The sequence below is a fragment of the Globicephala melas genome, chromosome 16, assembly GCF_963455315.2.
Source record: "Globicephala melas chromosome 16, mGloMel1.2, whole genome shotgun sequence".
Lineage (NCBI taxonomy): Eukaryota > Metazoa > Chordata > Mammalia > Artiodactyla > Delphinidae > Globicephala > Globicephala melas.
In genome coordinates, this window is record NC_083329.1 from 26,196,684 (window position 1) to 26,219,828 (window position 23,145).

At 45.0% G+C, this 23,145-nt stretch overlaps 2 protein-coding genes and 1 non-coding gene across 9 annotated transcripts in view; 1 reads left to right on the plus strand and 2 right to left on the minus strand.

Annotated features, from left to right (window-relative positions):
• Window positions 1-3,892: 3,892 nt before the first annotated feature.
• HPS6 (HPS6 biogenesis of lysosomal organelles complex 2 subunit 3) lies at window positions 3,893-6,456 on the minus strand. The gene has a single exon (XM_030865400.2). The coding sequence runs from the start codon at window positions 6,448-6,450 to the stop codon at window positions 4,039-4,041; it is 2,412 nt and encodes an 803-aa protein (XP_030721260.1). The 5' UTR covers window positions 6,451-6,456; the 3' UTR covers window positions 3,893-4,038.
• A 4,716-nt stretch (window positions 6,457-11,172) lies between these two features.
• ARMH3 (armadillo like helical domain containing 3) overlaps window positions 11,173-23,145 on the plus strand; it is a 170,248-nt gene continuing 158,275 nt past the window's right edge. For 2 of the 7 annotated variants that reach the window (XM_060286471.2, XM_030865402.3), the window contains exon 1: window positions 11,180-11,337. The gene's annotated coding sequence lies outside the window, so the exon portion shown is untranslated. Of the gene's footprint in view, window positions 11,338-23,145 lie in introns of all 7 variants that reach the window. The other 5 variants (XM_060286470.2, XM_030865401.3, XM_060286475.1 and 2 more) reach the window with 4 other exon arrangements.
• TRNAR-CCU (transfer RNA arginine (anticodon CCU)) lies at window positions 13,129-13,201 on the minus strand. Its single transcript has one exon. It is a non-coding gene; the product is annotated as a tRNA-Arg (tRNA).

The following is a 23,145-nucleotide window of genomic DNA, read 5'->3' on the forward strand; positions in this document are numbered from 1 at the left end:
TCTGCGTCTAAACAGTGAATCTCCTGGTGAGGGAAGGGAATATGGGTGGGCAGTAGGGAGATGAAAAAGGGAGGATTGGGCTCCATGGCCATATAGGCAGGTAGAGGAGCCTCAGGATTTGCTTCCTCTCCTTTGCCCAGGCTGCATTCTGGTCTTGTGTAGCTTAGCTTCACCTTCAAGCTTTCCAGAGACTACTACCAAGTGAACTTGAGAGTAGCATGCTCCAAAGATGAGGCATACCTGTGGAAATGCACCTACCCAGGGAACTCAGGCCTTTCTACCACCTCCTGCCCAGGGACTTTGGACCTGGGATCTTGTCCACTGCTCAAAACCTTCAGCCCCAGAACTTCGCCCTTTACCCAGGCACCCAAGATCAAGGACCTCAGAGCTCCCAGATCTCCCATATCCCCAGGTCCCAACATCCTGTCTAGGGACCCTCTCTACTTTCTGATCCTAGAATACTCCCTGCCAACCAAAGACCTCAGACTTGGGATCTCCACTCACCTACTTGGAGCCCTCTGACTCAGGAAGACCACACTGGGCCAGCTCTCTGATGTTCCTCTCACACACTCCACCAGAACCCAGTCACACAATGATATCTATATCCCCGAGCTGTTCTCCAAAGTCCTGAGACATGGTTGGGGGTCACTTTACCCTCCTCACTGGAGCTGGAGCATGAGCAAGGACAAGAGCAATCAAGCACCAAGTCTGTAACAGCAGGTGAAAGTTCCCATCTAAGCTCACCTGCTCTCCTCAGAGCTGCCAGGCTGGGTGGCTCCCCTACTTGTGGGTGGCCCTGAGGAAATTCCTTGAGCCAAACAAGTCCAAGGAAAAACCTGGCCCCCTTCTTTTGCCCATGCCCCAGAGACCCACTGAGTACAATTCTTTTCCCTCCAAGCACAGAAAGAGGCCCAAGCCAATCTCAGGCTGAGAAGAAACAACAATGAGGAACTTCCTTGGCTGTCCAGTGATTGGGACTCTGCGCTTCCAATGCAGGGGGCGCGGGTTTGATCCCTGGTCAGGGAATTAAGATCCCACAAGCCACCCGGAGTGGCCAAAAAAGAAAACCCAAAAAACAACAACCATGATTCAGCAGGATCATGAACAGGAAACAGATTCCTGCTTTTGTCCATCCCCAGCTTCCCACAGAGGGGCCATAATGGGCCCAGCCTCCAGACTAAAGAGGAGGATGAACCCTACCCAAACCAGGGCTGAGGTAGAGGCCAAGGGATGACCTGTCCCTAGTTCTGGGCCTCTGGGAGGAGCAGAAGCTTAAGGGTCAGTAGCTTGACTCCTGATATTGGTAGACAACCTGGCTTAAGGGCCAGGACAACAGCCATCCAAATTCTGGATGAGGTCAAGGTACCATCCTTGGACTTTCATGAGGCCGAGGAGTAACACAAGCCCTGTATAAGCCTGAGGTGCTGCCCCCTTCCTCGAGACTGAGGAACTGTCCCTAGTCCCATATGAGCCTAAAGGGCCACCTTAAGTCCGGGATGAGGCTGAGCAGAACCCAAGCTGCAGGTCCTAGCTGAGGGCAAAGCTAAGAGGTAGTCCTTACCTTGGGCCCAAGCCTTGGACAAGGGATACCTGGGGGCCCAGGGTGATGCTGAGGAGCAGCATCCAGAGTCCTACCCTAAGCCCAGAACCAGCCTGAGGGGTCACTTGGGTAGAAGTGGGCAGAAGAGGGCCTAGGCCTCTTCAAAGGTGGTCCTGCTGACTAAATCCAGATGAACAGAAGTATGTTCTGGAGACGCTCTTTTTTCTTAGTTTTGGGAGTTAGCCTCCAAGCAACCCTCCTCCAGTGACTCTTGTTACCAAGCCAGAGGGCTCTGCAGGTAGCTCTCCTGTCTGTGGTAAATCTTCCCCTTATCCAGTGGCTGCTCCAGAAATCCTGGGGGAGACAAGCATGGGCTCAGGGCCAGCACAGTTCCTACTCAGGAACAGAAGAGTCTTGGGGAAAGGAAGTGTGTACCTCTGCAGATCCCCCTCCTCACAACAGGCTAGAGAAGCTAGCATTGAGCCAGGAATGAGAAGTGCTTCAAGCCCAAGCCGGTAGTAGCTATTGGGCTGTACAGTGAAGTGATTCAAATCTTAGAGCTACTACTTTCTAGCTGACTGACCTTGGTCAAGTAATCTTTCTAAATCTCTGTTTCCTCACCCGTAAAATGGAGATAATATTAGTACTTTCAGGATGGGGCTATTAGAAACATTAAAAGAGGGACTATTTAAAGACTAACAGAGTGACTGGTATACTTTAAATGCTCATAAATGTAAATTATTTTCATTATTGGAAGTGGTCACTTTAGCCAACAGATTCAGATTTAACCACTCCCTCTATAACCAACTCTATGAGGCCCTCGGCTATTGAAAAACACACCAACCGTGTATGCATTTCTGGAGTGTTTTCCAACACCAACCATCAATTTTCTGTGGACATCAATTGGGTGTCCTGCAAGTCAACTCAATTCTGATACTAACTACCTTGAGTTAGCACAGATCCCACAGGTTAAGGGCTCAATCCCACAAGACTGCCCTCACTTCAAATGCCAGTCACAAGTCACTGGTACTTCTGATCAGCTGGCTATAAATTGGGAGTTCCCATGCTATAAATTGGTTTGATAATTTGCTAGAATGGCTAACAGAACCCAGGGAAATACTTATGTTTACCAGTTTATTAAAGGATACAACAGTCAGATGGAAGAGACGCATAGGGCAAGGCATGGTGTGAGGGGTGTGCATGGGGCTTCCATGCCCTCTCTGGGTGCATCAGCACCTTAATGTGTTCACCAAGCCAGAAGCTCATCAAATTTCCCTGTTCAGGAGCTTTTGTAGAGCTGTCTCTAGCCCCACTCCCCTCCCAGGAGGTTGAGGATGGAGCTGAAAGTTCCAACCCTTTCATCACTCGGGTCTTTCTGGTGACCAGCCCCATCCTGACGCTAGGGGTCCCCACTTTTAAGTTACCTCATTAGTGTAAATGCAGGTTTGGTCTAAAGGGGCTTGTTATAACAAAGACATTTCTTTTTTTTTAAATTTAATTTAATTTTATTTTTATACAGCAAGCTCATGGACTGTTAAATTTTATTTATTTTTCCAACACAAAGCATAGGGAGCTGGAATAAGTCCCACCACCTCAAAGAGTTTCCCTATTTAATTTGTTTTAATATTTCTTGTAGGCAACTTTTTTCTGTTGAAAATGAAAACTTTGACCTTTGGGAAGTAACAATTCAAAACTTAAAAAATATTTGGATATAATATTAACTAAATCTCCAGTTTAAATCTGAAATTTTCTGGTAATTTTTTTTAGCTTTTTCTCTCCCCCTGCATCTGTGTTCATTTTTATGATAAAGCACACCTTAATTTATCTAATAAATATGTTCCCAAAATAGGAATCAGATCATATTTAAAATGTAGTGAGGATTTGCTGTTTAAATGGCTTCTACTGTAAATTTATTTGCAGTGTAAGTTATTTGACCTTAATTTATCTTTGAGGTATGCTTGGATTTTAATCTATTAGGTTTGTCTAAATCAAGCCACATCAATTAACCATTGGATCTATTCCTGTTTATTACTCTCATAAAATCTAAAGCTATCACTTTGAAATTTAAAATCCAGAATCTCCTGTGGTTAGCACCATTACTACTACCAGCAATGTAGTTTTTCTTTTTTTTTGAATTTTATTTTATACAGCAGGTTATTAGTTATCTATTTTATACATATTAGTGTATATGTGTCAATCCCAATCTCCCAATTCATCTCCCCGACCCCTACCCCCCCGCCAGTTTCCCCCCTTGGTGTCCATACGTTATAACAAAGATATTTCTATCACTCAGGAAATTCCAAGTGTTTTAGGAGCTTTGCGCCAAGACAGAAACCTGAGGATAAAGACCAAACATATTTATTATACGCACACACACATATATATATATATAAATTGCTCCAGAAGAGTATTGTGAGTATTGGACACACAGGTCCCCACTCTGGCCCCCTCCAACTCCTAGACACCTTTCCCTGATCACTGTGTCCTAGAAACAATTTTCAGCCTGTGTCAGTCACACAGAGGCCCTGTCCAGATGGTGCCCATGCCTCCAGGCCTGGGTGGTCTGATGCCTGGAGGGCTGACATAGGTCCCCGAGGTGGGGTAGGGGGTGGAGTGCCTGGGTCCCACAGAATGTCCTCATATTGGCTTAGAACTGGGCCAGAGGGTCGTCCTTGAGTCCCAGTCTGCTCCAGCAGGGCTCTGAGCAAGCCCACAGTGAGAGGGGGCTCTGCCCCAGGCTCAGGGAATGGGGCGGGGGGCTCCAACTCATCTGGGAGGTGTGTCCGCAGTAGAAGCAGGAGCTCAGTTGGAGCTAGGTCTGGTGGGCACAGGCGGCAAAGGAGGGGGAGGTGAGCATCAAGCCGGCGGTGCCGGGCAAATTCGGCCAACAGCAGTTTGAAGATCTCACTTCGAAGCAGGGGGCTGGAGGAGCTGAGGGCCAAGCCAGCCTCTAGAGCCCGCTCCCACTCTTCCTTTTGCACCAGCTGCCCCACAGCTTGGAGCACAGCTTTGGGCCGCCCACTGCCCAAGAGCAGGTCTAGCTCCAGTGCTTCAGGCCTAGTCCCCTCCTCACCTAGTACTTCCAGGGCTCGGCGATAGAGGGGCAGCCCTGGGCCCCCTGATCCCCAGCCAGGCCCGCCCTGCTGCTGTGCCAGCTCCACAAAGGGTGGCAGCCATCGTGGCTCCAGCCGGCAGAGGCATCGGCACAGGAGTTCAAAGAGGGGCAGTATCCCACTGGGTGGCTCCTTTCCACCTGTTGTAACACCCAGTACCTTCTTCCACACGTCAGGGGGAGCTTGGGACCTCAGCCTGCCATTCCCATCTGGCTGGAGCTGCAGGGCCCTGAGGATGGCACCCCAGGCCGCTGTAGGGAGGGCTTGGAAAACGGTGTTGAGCTGGGCCAGCTGGTCTCCCATCAACTCAGTCCTCAGCAGCCGTGCCACTTCGTGCTCTGCCAGCTCAGTCCAGCCAGCCTCCTCCTCATCCCCCGCCACCAGCTGGGCTTTAAGCTGCTCTAAGCCCCGGTAATCCCGAAGCTCGGCCCTCAGTGTGGTCAATAGTGTTGATGGGGACACGTGGCCCTGGAGGATGGAAGCCAGGGCCTGAGGTGCCCGGAATGTGCTGTTGTGTCTCAGTTCCTCTGGGGTGAGCCGGGCACCCCGCAGGCTCCGCCGCTGGTAGTACTCGCAGGCCTCCTCAAACACCAGATCTTCAGCTGAAGGCAGCTCAAGGCCTTGTGGGGCTTCCCAGCCTACTCGAAACAGACCCACGGCTGAAAGCAAACGAAGACCCCCTCGGGTCTCCAGCTCTTCCTCATTTTCCATGCCAGGGGCTGGGGGTTCCAGCAGATGTACTCGATCTGTACTTAGGACCTTCCTTTCTAGCAGCTGCCCACTGCCCATGTCCAGCAGTTCCAATGTGGAGCCCAGCACACAGGCCAGAGTGCCATGAAATGCGCCCAGTGCTGCAGACCCTGCCAGGCTGGCAGGTGCCTCCTGAAGGGTGCCAACAGCCCGGGTACCACCGTGGGGCTGCACCAGGCTCACAGTGCCCCTGAAGTCAAGCCACAGCAGGCCCTGGGGAGTTGGGGCCCAGGTGTGTACAGTTAATGGCTGCCTGGGGGACAGCAGCCCAGGAAGGCCTCGGAGCAGGGTCCTGAAGTCCCACGGGTCCCCTCCTCCAGGATTCAGGCTCTTACTGTGGGAGAGGCCAAGACATGGGGCAGCCACCACCACCTTGCCCTTGCTTGGGCTCCAGATGAGCAGAATGTGGCCCACGCCAGGCCAGGTGGTGGCAGTGGGCACCAGGAACAGGTCCTTGCGGGAGGTCAACAGCCCGAAACGGGGGCAGTTGTGCAGCAGGATGTGTGTACGGCCCAGGTTGGTGCCGGCCTCCCCGCTGGGCTCCAGGGTCCGGACGCACACACAGTGGCTGAAAGCCACTGCGGGAGGCCCTTCGCGGCCCTCAGCGCCGGCCTGACGCTCCTCGCACCACACCAGGCGGCCTCGGGGCGCCGCCACGGCCACCACACGGGCTCCACCGCCAGTACACAGCTCGGTGCTCTGCAGCAGCCGCCAGCCGGGCCCCACCCCCGTGCCCCACACCTCGGCTAGGCCACTCTCCCACACTAGGACTAGCGCCGGTCGTGACGGCCACGGTAGGAAGAAGGCGTCTAGCGGTGAGGGCTGGCCAGCTGGCCAGGCACGTTCCAGTTCCGCGCCGGGTCCACGCACCGCGACCAGCAGTTGCGGGCCCGGTGCCCCCGGAGGTCGCAGCAGCAGCAGGTGGCGGCCGTCCGGGCTGCAGCGAACTCGGACGTCTGGGTCCCCGGCCAACAACTCCCGGAGCCGGGCCGCGCCGCTGAAGTTGTTCAGGTCCGAGAGCAGGCGCAGAGTTCCCGCACGCTTCATGGTGCCGCCCGCGCCAGTGCACGCCCAGGCCCGCCGCCCCGTGGGTCGAGGCCCGGCTCTCGGTGCCGGGTTCCCAAGGGAGGTCAAGACTGGGGTTGAGACTTCCGCCCTTCTTTGATGAGGTGAGCCAAAGCCGGGCTGAGTCGGCCCCGCCCAGCCCGGCCCCGCCCCTCACGGCTAGCTCGCGACTGGAGCCGGTATACTCCCTGCCCGCACAACACCGCCCACCAGGGGCGGGGCCGCAGGAGCCTCGCGGGGGTGGAGCCGCGGAGCACACCATCGTCTCAGCGCTCCGACCTCGCGAGTCCTGGGGAAGCTCTCAGAGACGGGATGTAGGCCCGCTGCTTCAGGCCCCAGGAAACCGCGGAGCGGCACAGAGTATGACTAAGGTATCTGGCTTCCAGCCCGCCCAGCATCCAACTACCAAGTCTTCCCTTCCCTCCACGCCTTGCTCTCTCATCCCAGTTTATTCATGAAATTTTTATTGAGCACCTACTAAGTGCTAGGCTCTGAGTAGACAACCCTGAACAAAAGAGAAAACCTCAACTTCAGGGAGATGACAAACTAGTGGAAAAAATAATAATGGCTAGTACTTCCATAGCCCTTACTGTGTGACTCCCCCACCCCACCCCGCCTTTTAAAGATAAGGAAAATGAAGTACAGAGAGAGAAAGTAAACTGACCAAGATCACACAGCTGTTAAGCAGTAGAGATACAGGTGGGATTTCAACCACAGGCAATCTGGGTCCAGGGTCAATGCACCAAACCACTGTATCAACAGGTCACCCAAACTAACATTTTGCTGGAAAACAAAATGAACACATACTTTAATGGCACTGAGTCTGTGTGTAATCTCTTTAGCACCTACAAATTGATATGCAGGAGTCCTTTCCACCCCAGATTAACCTTCTCAGGTGCTGTGGTATTCCTCTCTCCTCCTCCAGTCCCTCCTTCATTAGCTTGCCCCTCCCTCCCTTTCCACGCAACTTCCCTGAGAAGCATCTGTTTCTGTTTCATCATCCTCATTCTGTCCTCTTGCTCTCGGCGTAGAAATACTCCCCAGTCTGTCCTGTCCTGGAAGTCACTCTTTCATTCTCATCTCCCCCAACCTTTACTCCTATCACTCCCTCTCCCTTTCATTTCACAGTCAAGTTTCTTGCAAAGATCTAGTATTTGTTGCCTCTACTTTCTCTCCTTCCATTCATTTCTCAAACCAATACTTATCCGAAGTAGATTTTCCTGAAGTCTTCAAGGCATTTTAATTTCCTTTTCTCTTTTGAGACATTTGACAACTTCCTTATTGAAAGTCTCTCCTGTAGTTTCCACAGCATCTTTCTCCTCTAATTCTCCTCTTTTTTAAATAGTGCTGTCTTCAGAACTTTTATTGCCATTGGTTCCTCTTTCTCCACCATCCTTTAAATACTGGTTTTAAATTCCATTTGGGGCCCTTTTATCTTTTTTCCTCCCCATATTATTAATATTTTTTTAGCCCTCTTCCTAGGCCATTTATTCCCTGCTCATGGCTTGAACCGTTACCACTAGGACAATGGCTCCAAAATATTTATCTACACTCCAGAGATCTCTGCTGAGTTCCAATGAAGGTATCCAAATGTCTACTAAATATTTCTGCCTGGATGTCTCATAGACATTTCAGTCTCAACATGTCCTAAACATCATCTTCCTCCCCAAATTTGCTCCTCTTCCAGCTGTTCCTAGTTGCCATGGGATTTCTTTCATTGTTATAGCCTCACTTCAAAACACTACATTTAAAAAATTGAAGTATTGATTTACAGTATTGTGTAACACTACATATTTTTTGAGTATTTTTAGCCATATTTCTTTTTTTTAAGTTTATTTATTTATTTTTGGCTGCATTGGGTCTTCATTGCTGTGCACGGGCCTTCTCTAGTTGCGGCGAGCAGGGGCTAATCTTCATTGTGGTGCACGGGCTTCTCATTGCGGTGACTTCTCTTGTTGTGGAGTACGGGCTCAAGGCACACGGGCTTCAGTAGTTGTGGCTCGCAGGCTCTAGATCGCAGGCGCAGTAGTTGTGGTGCACGGGCTTAGTTGCTCCGTGGCATGTGGGATCTTCCCAGACCAGGGCTCGAACCCACGTCCCCTGCATTGGCAGGTGGGTTCTTAACCACTGTGCCACCAGGGAAGTCCCTTTAGCCATATTTCAGATGGATACACACGTGCATATTTCTGATGGTTACAAAAGCATGCATGTATGTATATGCCACTGTATTTTAAATTTTTTCTTCCCGTTTTATTGAGACATGATTGATGTACAGCATTGTATAAGTTTAAGGTGTACAGCACAATGATTTGACTTACATATTACCACAATGAATTTAGTGAATATCCATCATCTCATATTGATACAAAATTAAAGAAATAGAAAAAAAAATCTGTTTTCCTTCTGATGAGAACCCTTAGGATTTACAGCAGTGTTAATTATACTTATCGTGTTGTACATTATGTTGTATCCTCACTTTTAGAGTAGAGCCTGGCACAAAGAAAGACTTCAATAGATGTTTGGTGAAAGAATGAGTAAGCTTGAGTAGGCACATGTTTGTGTGTGTGATATCACTTAGGAACCTTTTAAGAGTTATAGAATAGTTACAGAAATATGGAAAAAAAATGAAATTTACTAGAAGAACATTGGTGTGGGGAGGGTCACAGAATCTGCAGGAGACAGGAAGAACAGGCTTAGAAAATGTGCAGGAACCCAAACTCTCTGAAGACCAGGAAATAGGAAGCACAACTATTTTTCTGCAGGAACCATACAGCCAGGACACCACAGCCCCTGGTGCTGCATGACTTGGTCACTGCATTTGTGGACAGCACCTGTTATGAATGAGTTCTGACCATCTTTTCATCTCTGCATCTCTTGATCAAGAGCTGAAGCCCTTGGAGGTTGCACCTAGTGGCCAAGCCCAGGTCACATGAGCTCACTTATCTTGGTTGCCCAGGGCCTGGTTTTCCATCAAGACTCTACCCAAAGGGGCTTCCCTGGTGGCGCAGTGGTTGAGAATCCGCCTGCCGATGCAAGGTACACGGGTTCGTGCCCGGGTCCGGGAAGATCCCCCATGCCGTGGAGCGGCTGGGCCCGTGAGCCATGGCCGCTGAGCCTGCGCGTCCGGAGCCTGTGCTCCTCAATGGGAGAGGCCACAACAGTGAGAGGCCCGCGTACCAAAAAAAAAAAAAAAAAAAAGACTCTACCCAAAAGAAAAGGCCCCCAGAAAAGGAGGGGAAGGGCTCAGTGCTGGATAACCAAACCAATATAACATAGGCATTTTATTATCCCCATTTTCCAGATAGGAAACTAAGGCTTAGAGAGCTCATTTAATTGTCCAAAGTCATACATCTAGTAGGTAGCCAGCCTGGGATTCATTTCCACAGTATCCCAGAGGTTGCGCTCTTACCTACTCAGTCTGTGGACTTATAAACTTACCCTCTGCTGAATCTGTATTTAATTCAATTCCCACCAGTGTATTGTGTTTCTTCACCTTCACACTTTCACCTTTCCTTTTCTTCTCTCCTGTAAGACTTAATTTCATCTTCATCTTCCCCCAAAAAGCCTCTGAAGATTGACAGGGAATTTTCCATTCTCTGAATTTTCAGGGCATTTACAGCTTGAGCTTTTCTAAGCTTACCTTCGATAATTCACTGTTTGATATTTAAAACATTTAATTGTATATCTATTTTTCTATCTATCATCTATCACTTTCTTACAATATAATCTCAGAATTGTAACTGTTTTTCTTTTTACTACTCCCAGAATTGGGTATTCAGTAGGTGCTCAACAAAGATATGCTAAAAGGAAGTCAGGTATGGAAGGGGTTCTTTCAGCTGTACAGGAGGCTTCTAACTCATGTTCAGGAACAATAGTTCTTGGGGTTCACCTCAAGATGCCTTCGTATTACCACTTCTCACTCTTTTTTTATATCCTATTAGGGTACAACTTTTTACCACTAATCATGTTTTATGCCACTGTGTAAACAGACAAGAAAAATTAAAAGTTACCTGGGCTTTTGGGCTATTAAGACCTCTTTCCTGATAGATCTGGGTTTAAACTTTCCTTCACCTCTTACTAACTCTAGAACATTAAGCAAGCTGTTTAATCACTCAAAACCTTTTTTTTTTTTTTTTTGTTATCTGTGAGGTACCAACTTTATAAAGTCATTATAAGGAGACACATACACACACGCACACACTGCCCGGCATGTCTTTTTTTTTGGGTTTTTTTTCCAGATTCTTTTTTTTTTTTAATTTTATTTTCTGCATGTCTTTTTTTAATCTTCCATTTTGCGTGTGAGAAAACTGAGACTCAGAGAGGTAACTTGCCAAGTTGACACAGATTTACACGGTGCTTTGTACATAGCAGGCACACAATTACATATATGTTGATTGAATGAGTTTGTCTCCAATCTTTCACTTACAGAGTTGCAATAAAGAGCTTGGAACATATATCTTTCCAAACTTTGCCAGTGTTTTTAGAGGATGTATTTACTCCTGGAAGTGGAATTGCCGATTTCAGGGTCTGTCATATTTAAAGAAACTGCTAATTCAACTTGCATCCAGTAGACTCTTGATACATGTTTCTTTTGCTAATTTCTTTCTCGTGGTGCATTTTGGGAGTCGTAGTCTTTGTGATGGTTGCTGGGAATCGTGGTCCGAGCCAGCCTCAGGCAGTCGGCGCGGGCGAACGTATCACGCGGCAGGCTTTAGGATCCTGCGGGGCACGGCGGGCCGGGGGAAGGGTCTGGGGAGGTCGGGAGCGCGTCTGTGAGCCCGGAGCAGCTGCGGCGTCGGTGGCGACGGGAGCGAGCCGGTCCGGGAGCGGCGCGGGTGGTGGAGGAGGAGGCAGGGTAAGCGGCGCTCGGTAAGCAGCGCCGGCCCGGGCCGGTCTCCGAACCTGGCCAACCTCTGCGGGTACTGCCATACTAGGCCTTGGCCCTGAGGCGGCCCTGGAGGCGGGGCCTGCGCTCGCTAGGGCACGACAGGGGTTATGCGGGGAGAGGGAGGGAGGGCAGCTGCCGAGGAGCGCAGAGGCTGCGGGCGGCGGAGCGGAGAGAGAAGCGGCTCGCTACTCCAGCTGCCGGTCCCTCTAACCCTCCAGTGCCGGTCACACGCCTCTCGCTCCGGGTCCCTGCTGGGCCCTCCTGGCAGCCGAGGCGCCGACCTTTGACCCAGCAAGAGGCTGACTCCGACCCCTCAGGCTACCTTGAAAGCTTTCCTCCCAGGTGTTTCCCACCCGAGTGGCCTTCTTCCCAGCCTGTTTCTGGGGTGAGGGCGTGGGGCAAGACCTCGGAGAAGGGCTAGAGGAAGCCCTGTCTGCCCGAAGTCACCAGGCGTCCCGGAAGGTCCCCGTCTCCTCTTTACAGTCTCTGATCGCCGGGCTTCAGCCCGCCCTTTACACACAATCATTGAAGCTACCGTGTTTTCTCTGGTTACTCTGTGTGAACCTGGGAAACGAACCTGTTTCCAGGCAAGTGTAGGGAAGAAACAGGAGATAAAAGCTGGTTCCCTGGGGAAGAACTATCAGAAACTGAGGAGTGCTGCCTTTCGACATGGGGAAGTAGAAACTTGGGCAGGCCCGAATAAATGTGGATCATCCGACCCTCACCAATTCTTCCTCTCCAGAAAAAGTTTTGAGTTCAGTGAGAGCTGTTTCTTTGCTATTCTGTACTCTGACTTTGTAAACCAGGGCAAATAGGATTTGTGTCCCTGCTCTTAATTTAGCACAAGTTAATTGGAATTATTTTGGGTGTACCTTCAGTTGGTCTTGTGTGCATAGTAGTTCCTATGTGAGGGCTTTTCCGGATATCAGATCAATCAGTCTAGAGAAAGGTGGATCCTTCTAGTTAGGATTGTGAAGGGGGACTCTCATTCGTTCCTTAATGAATAGGGGAGCCTTTAACGTATTTTCATTGGATGTTTAGGCATTATAATTCCTACACTTGTTCGACATTTGAATAATAATAATAAAACCTCTTGAAAACTCAAAGCAGTGTTATGAAAGTTGGACTTTTACATAGAGCCAAGTTCAAGAATCCATAAAATTTTGGGAAAATAACAAAATAACAAATTGATCCAGGATATATGAGGGCACACAATTTATTAAACACACATTTATTGAGCACTTGTTAAGTTTTCTTTTTAATGCATTTTTGGCTGCACCGGGTCTTAGTTGCGGCATGTGGGATCTTCGTTGCGGCATGTGGCATCTTTCATTTTTATTTTTTATTTTTAATTAATTAATTTATAGCTGCATTGGGTCTTCATTGCTGCGCGCAGGCTTTTCTTTAGTTGCGGCGAGCGCGGGCTACTCTTCGTTGCAGCGCGCAGGCTTCTCATTACGGTGGCTTCTCTTGTTGCGGAGCACAGGCTCTGGGCACACGGGCTTCAGTAGTTGTGGCACACGGGTTCAGTAGTTGTGGCACACGGTTTCAGTAGTTGTGGCTCATGGGCTCTAGAGCGCAGCTTCAGTAGTTATGGCGCATGGGCTTAGTTGCTCCATGGGATGTGGGATCTTCCTGGACCAGGGCTTGAACCAGTGTCCCCTGCATTGGCAGGTGGATTCTTAACCTATGTGGCATCTTTTAGTTGCAGCATGCGGACTTTTTAGTTGTGGCATGCGGACTCTTAGTTGCGGCATGCATGCGGGATCTAGTTCCCCAACCAGGGATTGAACCCAGGCCCCATGCATTAGGAGTGCAGAGTCTTACCCACTGGACCACTGGGGAAGTCCCTATTGAGCACTTATTATGTAACTGGCACTGGGGTTAGAAATATGAATATCTTTCTTCAAGAACATCAGAGAGACATATTCACATGAAAATTGTAGTGTTGTGTGTTACATATCCATTAAAAGGAATTTATATGGTGTGAAGGAAATATTACCATTGCCTGGAAAGTCAAGGAAATGTTTGTAGGGAGGAGATACTTGAGTTGGGTGTTGGAAGATGGGTAGGAGGTTGCACAAGTAAAGAAAGGCATTCCAGATGGAGACAACAGCATGAGTAAAGGCATGGTGAAAGTGTGAGGAAAAAAAAATAACATGATGTTTAAGTGTCAGAAATTTGTCCAAAACAGGATGTGTGGTGGGGAAATTGCCAGGTGAGACTGAAAAGAGAGTAGGGAGGTATTGGAGCGTTTTAATGTTAGGGAGTGACAAGTGCAGATTAAGGTAATGAGAAATGAGGCAGTGAGACTAATTAGAGTTGTTGCAGTTGACTGAGAGTCTGAATAAAATGTGGCCGTGGGAATGAAGAGGAGGGGAATGGATTTTAGAAATATTTCTAAGATAGCTGTAATATGATTTAGTGACTGGGGAGAGACAGTGGGCTAAGTTTTCTAATTTGAGAAATTGGGTAAATGGGAATTTCATTGACCAGGATATGGATTAGTAAAAGTAGAGCAGATTTTTTTTTGCGGTATGTGGGCCTCTCACTGTTGTGGTCTCTCCTGTTGCGGAGCACAGGCTCCGGATGCGCAGGCTCAGCAGCCATGGCCCACGGGCCTAGCTGCTCCGCGGCATGGGGGATCTTCCCGGACCGGGGCACAAACCTGTGTCCCCTGCATCGGCAGGCGGACTCTCAACCATTGCGCCACCAGGGAAGCCCTAGAGCAGATTTTTTTAAGGTTTGGGTGGCTATAGAAGGAGGTATAGGGGAGCTAGTCTGGTATGCTGAGATCAAGTTGTCATGGGATATGCACATGGAGATGTTACTAGGCAGCTGGAAGTAAGGAGGCCTGGTGAGCTTGATATCTTGGCAATAGCTTGGAGTAAGTGAGGACATATTTGAAAAAAAATCCTGGGAAAATAATGTTTATTTTATTTCTTTATAAGGAAATATTAGAATATGCCCTTCTTCCACTTAATAGTGAGCTTCTCAAGGCAGGGACCATATACCTCAATAATTTTGCATCCCTTTTCCCCTTATACAATGCCTGTGTTATTATAAGCGCTCAATAAATATTAGTTAAGCTAGCAGGAAATCAGTTTACTTTGCCAGGTCGAAGTTACCTTTTGGGCTTTCTTTAAGAAGATTATGGGAGTCTGTCTTATAATTTTCATTTTATACTTAGGTGGTATTCATGAGGCTTGTATGGGTCAACAGGAAAGGAAATGAAGAAGATATGAGTGATGTGTTGCTGCTTGAGGAAGTTCAGGGCATGAGCAGGAGATAGACAGTATTAATTTATAAGAGGCTGCTGCTCATTGAGAAGAGGATCTTACAATGAATTCTCATTCTGGGAGATGTCAGAAAAATGTGATTTTCAATCAGAGTTTCCTGAAATCCTGTCAATTTGAAGTTGGTTCCTCCTTCTGAAGGTGCAAGTGCATTCCTTCTTGTGTAAAATCATTTGAAAGGGAACCTGAGGTGGTCATGTTTATTTAAACCTCTTCATCTGTATTATTAGTTTGTGAAAGTTGGCAGACTCAGTAGATTCTGATGGGACCAGACTGAATTCTCTTCTGTGAAGCTAGTTCACTTCTAGTAGGTACAGACTATGGCTGATATCCAGAGTAGAGACTGCAGAAGTCCTGGTTTTGCCTCTTGCTGTTTAGTCTTGGGAAAGTCCCTGAGTTAATTCCACTTTCAAGTGTAGCCTAAATACTCACTCTGAGGTGAGCGCTGTTCAGAGCACACACAAGATATAGACACTGCCCCATAGTGGCACATGTGCTTATTACTGAATCAGGCTGGTTCTATCCTAGCATCTAGAAAATAGGGATGATGCTTGTCAGATGATGTCCTGAGTTGACTGACTTTTCTTGGATCAAGTGGGAATGTTGATATTATGGATATCAGTTTGGAGTTTCCATAGAATTTTAACTGAATCTGGATTTTGAATGTTCTACTAGTTAGCACCTGCTTTTTTTGCACTAACAAGATATTCTCATAGGGAGAAGGGCTACCAGACAGAAAGATTTAGTGGCTGTACCACTTAAAATCCGTTACTTTGGGCAAAGTAACATCCTCATTGTAAAATTATGGTATTAGTACCTACTTCATTTGTTTATTGTGAGGATTAAGTACAGCATATTTAAATCACTTAGAATAGTGCCAAGTACATAGTGACTACTCAGTAGTGTTATTTATTATTATATACCACCTTGAGTGGGAGGCTGTGCTCTGAAAGATTTGGAGGAATGAGTGATGAATTCCATCCCCAGTAATTAAAAAAAACAGAAATGATAGAACAAAAGGGTGGACAGTACTGGAGCCTGTGGAAGGAAAACCACATTCACAGAAAGATAGCCAAAATGAAAAGACAGAGGACTTTGTACCAGATAAAGGAACAAGATAAAACCCCAGAAAAACAACTAAATGAAGTGGAGATAGGCAAGCTTCCTGAAAAAGAATTCACAATAATGATAGTGAAGATGATCCAGGACCTCGGAAAAAGAATGGAGGCAAAGATAGAGAAGATGCAAGAAATGTTTAACAAAGAACTAGAAGAATTAAATAGGAAACACCCAGAAGAATTACAGAACAAACAAACAGAGATGAACAATACAATAACTGAAATGAAAAATACACTAGAAGGAAACAATAGTAGAATAACTGAGGCAAAAAAAACGGATAAGTGACCTGGAAGACAGAATGGTGGAATTCACTGCCATGGAACAGAATAAAGGAAAAAGAATGAAAAGAAATGAAGACAGCCTAAGAAACCTCTGGGACAACATTAAATGCAACAACATTTGCATTATAGGGGTCCCAGAAGGAGAAGAGAGAGAGAAAGAACTGGAGAAAGTATTTGAAGAGATTATAGTCAAAAACTTCCCTAACATGGTAAAGGAAATAGCCATCCAAGTTCAGGAAGTGCAGGATAGACCCAAGGAGAAACACGCTGAGACACATAGTAATCAATTTGACAAAAATTAAAGACAAAGAAAAATTATCGAAAGCAACAAGGGAAAAATGATAAGTAACATACAAGGGAGCTCCCATAAGGTTAATAGCTGATTTCTCAGCAGAAACTCTACAAGCCAGAAGGGAGTGGCATGATATATTTAAACTTATGAAAGGGAAGAACTTACACCCAAGATTACTCTACCCGGCAAGGATCTCATTCAGATTTGATGGAGAAATCAAAAACATTACAGATAAGCAAAAGCTAAGAGAATTCAGCACCACCAAACCAGCTCTACAACAAATGCTAAAGGAACTTCTCTAAGTGGGAAACACAAGAGAAGAAAAGCACCTACAAAAACAAACCCATAGTAATTAAGAAAATGGTCATAGGAACATACATATTGATAATTGCCTTAAACGTGAATGGATTAAATGCTCCAACCAAAAGACACAGGCTCACTGAATGGATACAAAAACAAGACCCATATATATGCTGTCTACAAGAGACCCACTTCAGACGTAGGGACACACACAGACTGAAAGTGAGGGGATGGAAAAAGATATTCCATGCAAATGGAAATCAAAAGAAAGCTGGAATAGCAATACTCATATCAGATAAAATAGACTTTAAAATAAAGAATGTTACAAGAGACAAGGAAGGACACTACATAATGATCAAGGGATCAATCCAACAGGAAGATACAACAATTATAAATATATATGCACCCAACATAGGAGCACCTCAATACATAAGGCAACTGCTAACAGCTATAAAAGAGGAAATCGACAGTAACACAATAATAGTGGGGACTTTGACACCTCACTTACACCAATGGACAGATCATCCAAACAGAAAATTAATAATGAAACACAAGCTTTAAATGACACAATAGAGCAGATAGATTTAATTGATATTTATAGGACACTCCATCCAAAAACAGCAGATTACACTTTCTTCTCAATTGTAAGTGGAACATTCTCCATGATAGGTCACATCTTGGGTCACAAATCAAGGCTCAGTAAATTTAAGAAAATTGAAATCATAGCAAGCATCTTTTCTGACCACAACGCTATGAGATTAGAATTCAATTACAGGGAAAAAAAAGTGAAAAACACAAACATGGAGGCTAAACAATACGTTACTAAATAACCAAGAGATCACTGAAGAAATCAAAGAGAAAATCAAAAAATACCTAGAGACAAATTACAACGAAAACACGATGATCCAAGACCTATGGGATGCAGCAAAAGCAGTTCTAAGAGGGAAATTTATAGCAATACAAGCCTACCTCAAGAAACAAGAAAAATCTCAAATAAACAATTTAACCTTACACCTAAAGGAACTAGAGAAAGAAAAACAAACAAAACCCAAAGTTAGTAGAAGAAATCATGAAGATCAGAGCAGAAATAAATGAAATAGAAACAAAGAAAACAATAGCAAAGATCAATAAAACTAAAAGCTAGTTCTTTGAGAAGATAAACAAAATTGATAAACCTTTAGCCAGACCCATGAAGAAAAAGAGGGAGAGGACTCAAATCAATAAATTTAGAAATGAAAAAGGGGAAGTTTCAACAGACACTGCAGAAATACAAAGCATCTTGAGAGACTACTACAAGCAACTCTGTGCCAATAAAATGTACAACCTGGAAGAAATGGACAAATTCTTAGAAAGGTTTAACCTTCCAAGACTGAACCAAGAAGAAACAAAATATGAACAGACCAATCACAAGTAATGAAATTGAAACTATGATTTAAAATCTTCCAACAAACAAAAGTTTAGGAGCAGATGGCTTCACAGGTGAATTCTTTCAAACATTTAGAGAAGAGCTAACACCCATCCTTCTCAAACTCTTCCAAAACATTGCAGAGGAAGGAACACTCCCAAACTCATTCTGTGAGGCCACCATTACCCTGATACCAAAACCAGACAAAGATACTACAAAAAAAGAAAATTATAGACCAGTGTCACTGATGAATATAGATGCAGAAATCCTCAACAAAATGTTAGCAAACAGAATCCAACAACACATTAAAAGGATCATACACCCTGATCAAGTGGGATTTATCCCAGGGATGCAAGGATTCTTCAGTATACGCAAATCAATCAATGTGATACACCATATTAACAAATTGAAGAAGGAAAACCATATGATCATCTCAATAGATGCAGAAAAAGCTTTTGACAAAATTGAACACCCGTTTATGATAAAAACTCTCCAGAAAGTAGGCATAGAGGGAACCTACCTCAACATAATAAAGGCCATATACGACAGACCCACAGCAAACATCATTCTCAATGGTGAAAAACTGAAAGCATTTCCTCTAAGATCAGGAACAAGACAAGGATGTCCACTCTCACCACTATTATTCAACATAGTTTTGGAAGTCCTAGCCACGACAATGGGAGAAGAAAAATAAATAAAAGGAATACAAATTGGAAAAGAAGAAGTAAAACTGTCACTGTTTGCAGATGACATGATACTACCTAGCGAATCCTAAAGAGGCCACCAGAAAACTACTAGAGCTAATCAATGAATTTGGTAAAGTTGCAGGATACAAAATTAATGCACAGAAATCTCTTACATTCCTATACACTAATGATGAAAAATCTGAAAGAGAAGTAAACACTCCCATTTACCATCGCAACAAAAAGAATAAAATACCTAGGAATAAACCTACCTAGGGAGACAAAAGACCTATGTGCAGAAAACTATAAGACAATGATGAAAGAAATTAAAGATGATACCTACAGATGGAGAGATATACCACGTTCTTGGATTGGGAAATCAATATTGTGAAAATGACTGTACTACCCAAAGCAATCTACAGATTCAATGCAATCCCTATCAAATTACCAATGGCATTTTTTTACCGAACTAGAACAACAAATCTTAAAATTTGTATGGAGACACAAAAGACTCCGAATAGCCAAAGCAGTCTTGAGCGAAAAAAATGGAGCTGGAGGAATCAGACTCCCTGACTTCAGACTACACTACAAAGCTACAGTAATCAAGACAATATGGTCCTGGCACCAAAACAGAAATGTAGATCAATGGAACAGGATAGAAAGCCCAGAGATAAACCCACGCATCTATGCTCAACTAACCTATGACAAAGGAGGCAAGGGTATAATGTAGAGAAAAGACAGTCTCTTCAATAAGTGGTGCTGGGAAAACTGGACAGCTACATGTAAAAGAATGCAATTAGAACACTCCCTAACACCATACACAAAAATAAACTCAAAATGGATTAGAGACCTAAATGTAAGACTGTACACTATAAAACTCTTAGAGGAAAACATAGGAAGAACACTCTTTGAGATAAATCACAGCAAGGTCTTTTTTGATCCACCTCCTAGAGTAAGGGAAATAAAAACAAAAATAAATAAATGGGACCTAATGAACCTTAAAAGCTTTTGCAAAGCAAAGGAAACTACAAACAAGACGAAAAGACAACCCTCAGAATGGGAGAAAATATTTGCAAATGAATCAACGGACAAAGGATTAATCTCCAAAATATATGAACAGCTCATGCAGCTCAATATTAAAAGAACAAACAACCCAATCAAAAAAATGGTCAGAAGACCTAAATAGACATTTCTGCAAAGAAGACATACAGATGGCCAGGAAGCACATGAAAAGCTGCTCAACATCACTAATTATTAGAGAAATGCAAATCAAAACTACAGTGAGGTATCACCTCACACCAGTTAGAATGGGCATCATCAGAAAATCTACAAACAATAAATGCTGGAGAGGGTGTGGAGAAAAGGAAACCCTCTTGCACTGTTGGTGGGAATGTAAATTGATACAGCCACTATGGAGAACATTATGGAGGTTCCTTAAAATACTAAAAATAGAATTACCATATGACCCAGCAATCCCACTACTGGGCATATACCCAGAGAAAGTTATAATTCAAAAAGACACATGCACCCCAATGTTCATTGCAGCACTATTTACAATAGCCAAGTCATGGAAGCAACCTAAATGCCCATTGACAGATGAATGGATAAAGAAGATGTGGTACATATATACAATGGAATATTACTCAGCCATAAAAAGGAACGAAATTCTGTCATTTGTGGAGACGTGCATGGATCTAGAGACTGTCATACAGAGTGAAGTAAGTCAGAAAGAGAAAAACAAATATTGTATATTAACGCATATATGTGGAACCTAGAAAAATGGTACAGCTGAACCAGTTTGCCAGGCAGAAATAGACACAGATGTAGAGAACAAACGTATGGACACCAATGGGGAAAAGTGGTGGGGTGGGGGTGGGATGAATTGGGCAATTGGGATTGACATGTATACACTAATTTGTATAAAATGGATAACTAATAAGAACCTGCTGTATAAAAAAATAAATAAAATAAAATTCGATTAAAAAAACTGTAAAAGAACAGAAGAGTGGTGGCCTGTCCTGGAGCTCTCTATGAAGGGAATTTAGAGAGGTGGCTTCAAGAATGCAGGCCTCACTTTATTTTCATTTTGGAGGTATGAAAGACTTGGAGTGACTAGCAGTAAAAATACATTAAAATGGAAAGGAGTTATAGGCTGGTTTTAGAGCCAATCTATAGGGTGCAATTGAGGGAACCTGTGTACCATGCTACTGAGAGAAGGTATGGCAGGGAATCATGTGGAACAGCAGTATGTGAATGCAGCAAGTGAGCTAAATCCTTGGGGCCTTCAGAAAGGAAGAGGCATGTTAGGAGCTAGTTTGAGAAACGAAGTGTTGGTATTTGGAGGTAGAAATGCCTTGCATTATAGTGCTAGTGTTTACCTTGAGAGTGTGGGATGCCTTGCAGAAGAACATACGGAGCAGATAACTTTTGCCTAAAGATTTAAAAAAAACCCTCGCATCTAGAGGAACTAGGGAACTCTTTTTAGGAGAGTCTTGGAGGAGGCTATTTCTGGCTTTATAAACATATTGCCCCCTCTTGTGTGTTGGGTGAATGGCTTATTGTCAGACAGTGGAATGGTAATATCTGACTCAGCCACATCTCTTGGGCAGACAGGGTTTTCATCTCCTTCACTAGGCATTGTGGATTACTATAGTCAGTGTGTTTTGTAGTGATCCTTCACAGATGGGCAAACTGCGGCTAAGATCCTAAGGAAAGGGGATGCGTTGGTGAGTTAATATGGGGGGAATGAGCTGGAAGTAGGTAAGGATTGCTCCAGTGCCTTTTCTAGAGATGGCAGAAGTTTTATTCATCGTCTCAAAATCATCTTCTGTCCAGATGCTCCTTTCTTTTGAAGGCCTGATTTAAGGCTCAGATGAGTACTTCTAAAACTTTAGTGAGCATCAGAATTATTTGGGGCAGGGTTTTTCAACCTCGGCATTATTGACTTATTGGGCCATATAATTCTTTGTTGTGTTAACTGTTCTGTATACTTTAGGATGTTTAGCAGCATCCCTGGCCTCTACCCAGTAGATGCTAGTAGTACCTTCCCTCCCAGTTGTGACAACCAAAAATATCTCCAGGCATTGACAAATGTCCCCTGGGAGGCAGAATTGCCCCAGTTGAGAACCACTGACTGGAGTGATTATTAAAAATGTAGACCTCTGGGCTTCCCTGGTGGGGCGGTGGTTGGGAGTCCACCTGCCGATGCAGGGGACGTGGGTTTGTGCCCCGGTCCGGGGGGATCCCACATGCCGCGGAGCGGCTGGGCCCGTGAGCCGTGGCTGCTGAGCCTGCGCGTCTGGAGCCTGTGCTCCGCAGCTGGAGAGGCCACAACAGTGAGAGGCCTGCGTACCGCAAAAAAAAAAAAAAAAAAAAAATGTAGACCTCTAATCCTTATCTTGAAAAATCTGTTTCAGTAGTGGGGAGGGGGGCTTAGGAGTCTACCTTTCCAGGAGGCATGCCAGGAGATTCTGAAACATGTGATCACGGCTCTGCAGGGGTAAAGCATTTTTTACAATATCTTTCCATTCATAATGAAGTTTTGGTGGAGAATTATCCTCAGAGCACTGACTTAGCTCAGTTAAAATAGTATCAATTAAATCCTGTAGTGGATATCAGTGTATTTCGGCCTTGTTAAAATTTGTTTTCTGTTTACCATATTGAATACATCTGTCAACTTGAATAGAAACTCAGATTCCTCTCTAGTTTTTCCGAAGTTTTCTACTATTTCATTAATTTGTCTCTTTTTCACTTTACCGTTATCAATATTTATATACATATGCATGTATCAGACAGTTATCTTTTACTTCCTACTGTGGCACATCTACCTACCGGCAAACTAGTGATGAAACTCAAGATATCTGGACATTCCAGAGTTTGTTCATTAAGGTCAGTGAGCATATACATTTCCTCCTCACTTACCTGGAACCTCTTCGGTTTCTTTGCAGATGCTCAGCTTTGTTTATGTGTAGGTTACTCTACTTCTGCTCATTCCTCCTCAGTATAGTACAGTGGTTAAAGGCTGAACTCAAACATCAGGCTGTCTGGGTTTGAGTCCCTACTTTCACTTATCCTGGCAAATTTTTAAATTTTTGTTTTTTAACCACTTCATGCTTTAGCTTTCTTATTGTAAAGTTCCTGGATCATAGGTTTGTTGTGAGGATGAAATGAATTAATGTATATGAAGTGCTTGGAACAGTGCTTGGTATGTAGCAAGTACGAAATAAGTGTTAACTCTTTGGTGGTTATTTTAGATGAGTGTCCTATGTGTGCAAGGTGGGGTCCCTATTAGCCTTTGTTCTAGTGTTCTGCATGGGTATTGTTAAATTTTCATATACGTATATGAGCACATGCATTATTTTAGGTTGAGGAACAGTGTACATAATGTGAAGTGTATGACTTGATAATTCTTTT

Coding starts and splice junctions, on each gene's coding strand:
- HPS6 (XM_030865400.2), bottom strand. CDS start 6,450: ATGAAGCGTGCGGGAACTCTGCGCCTGCTCTCGGACCTGAACAACTTC.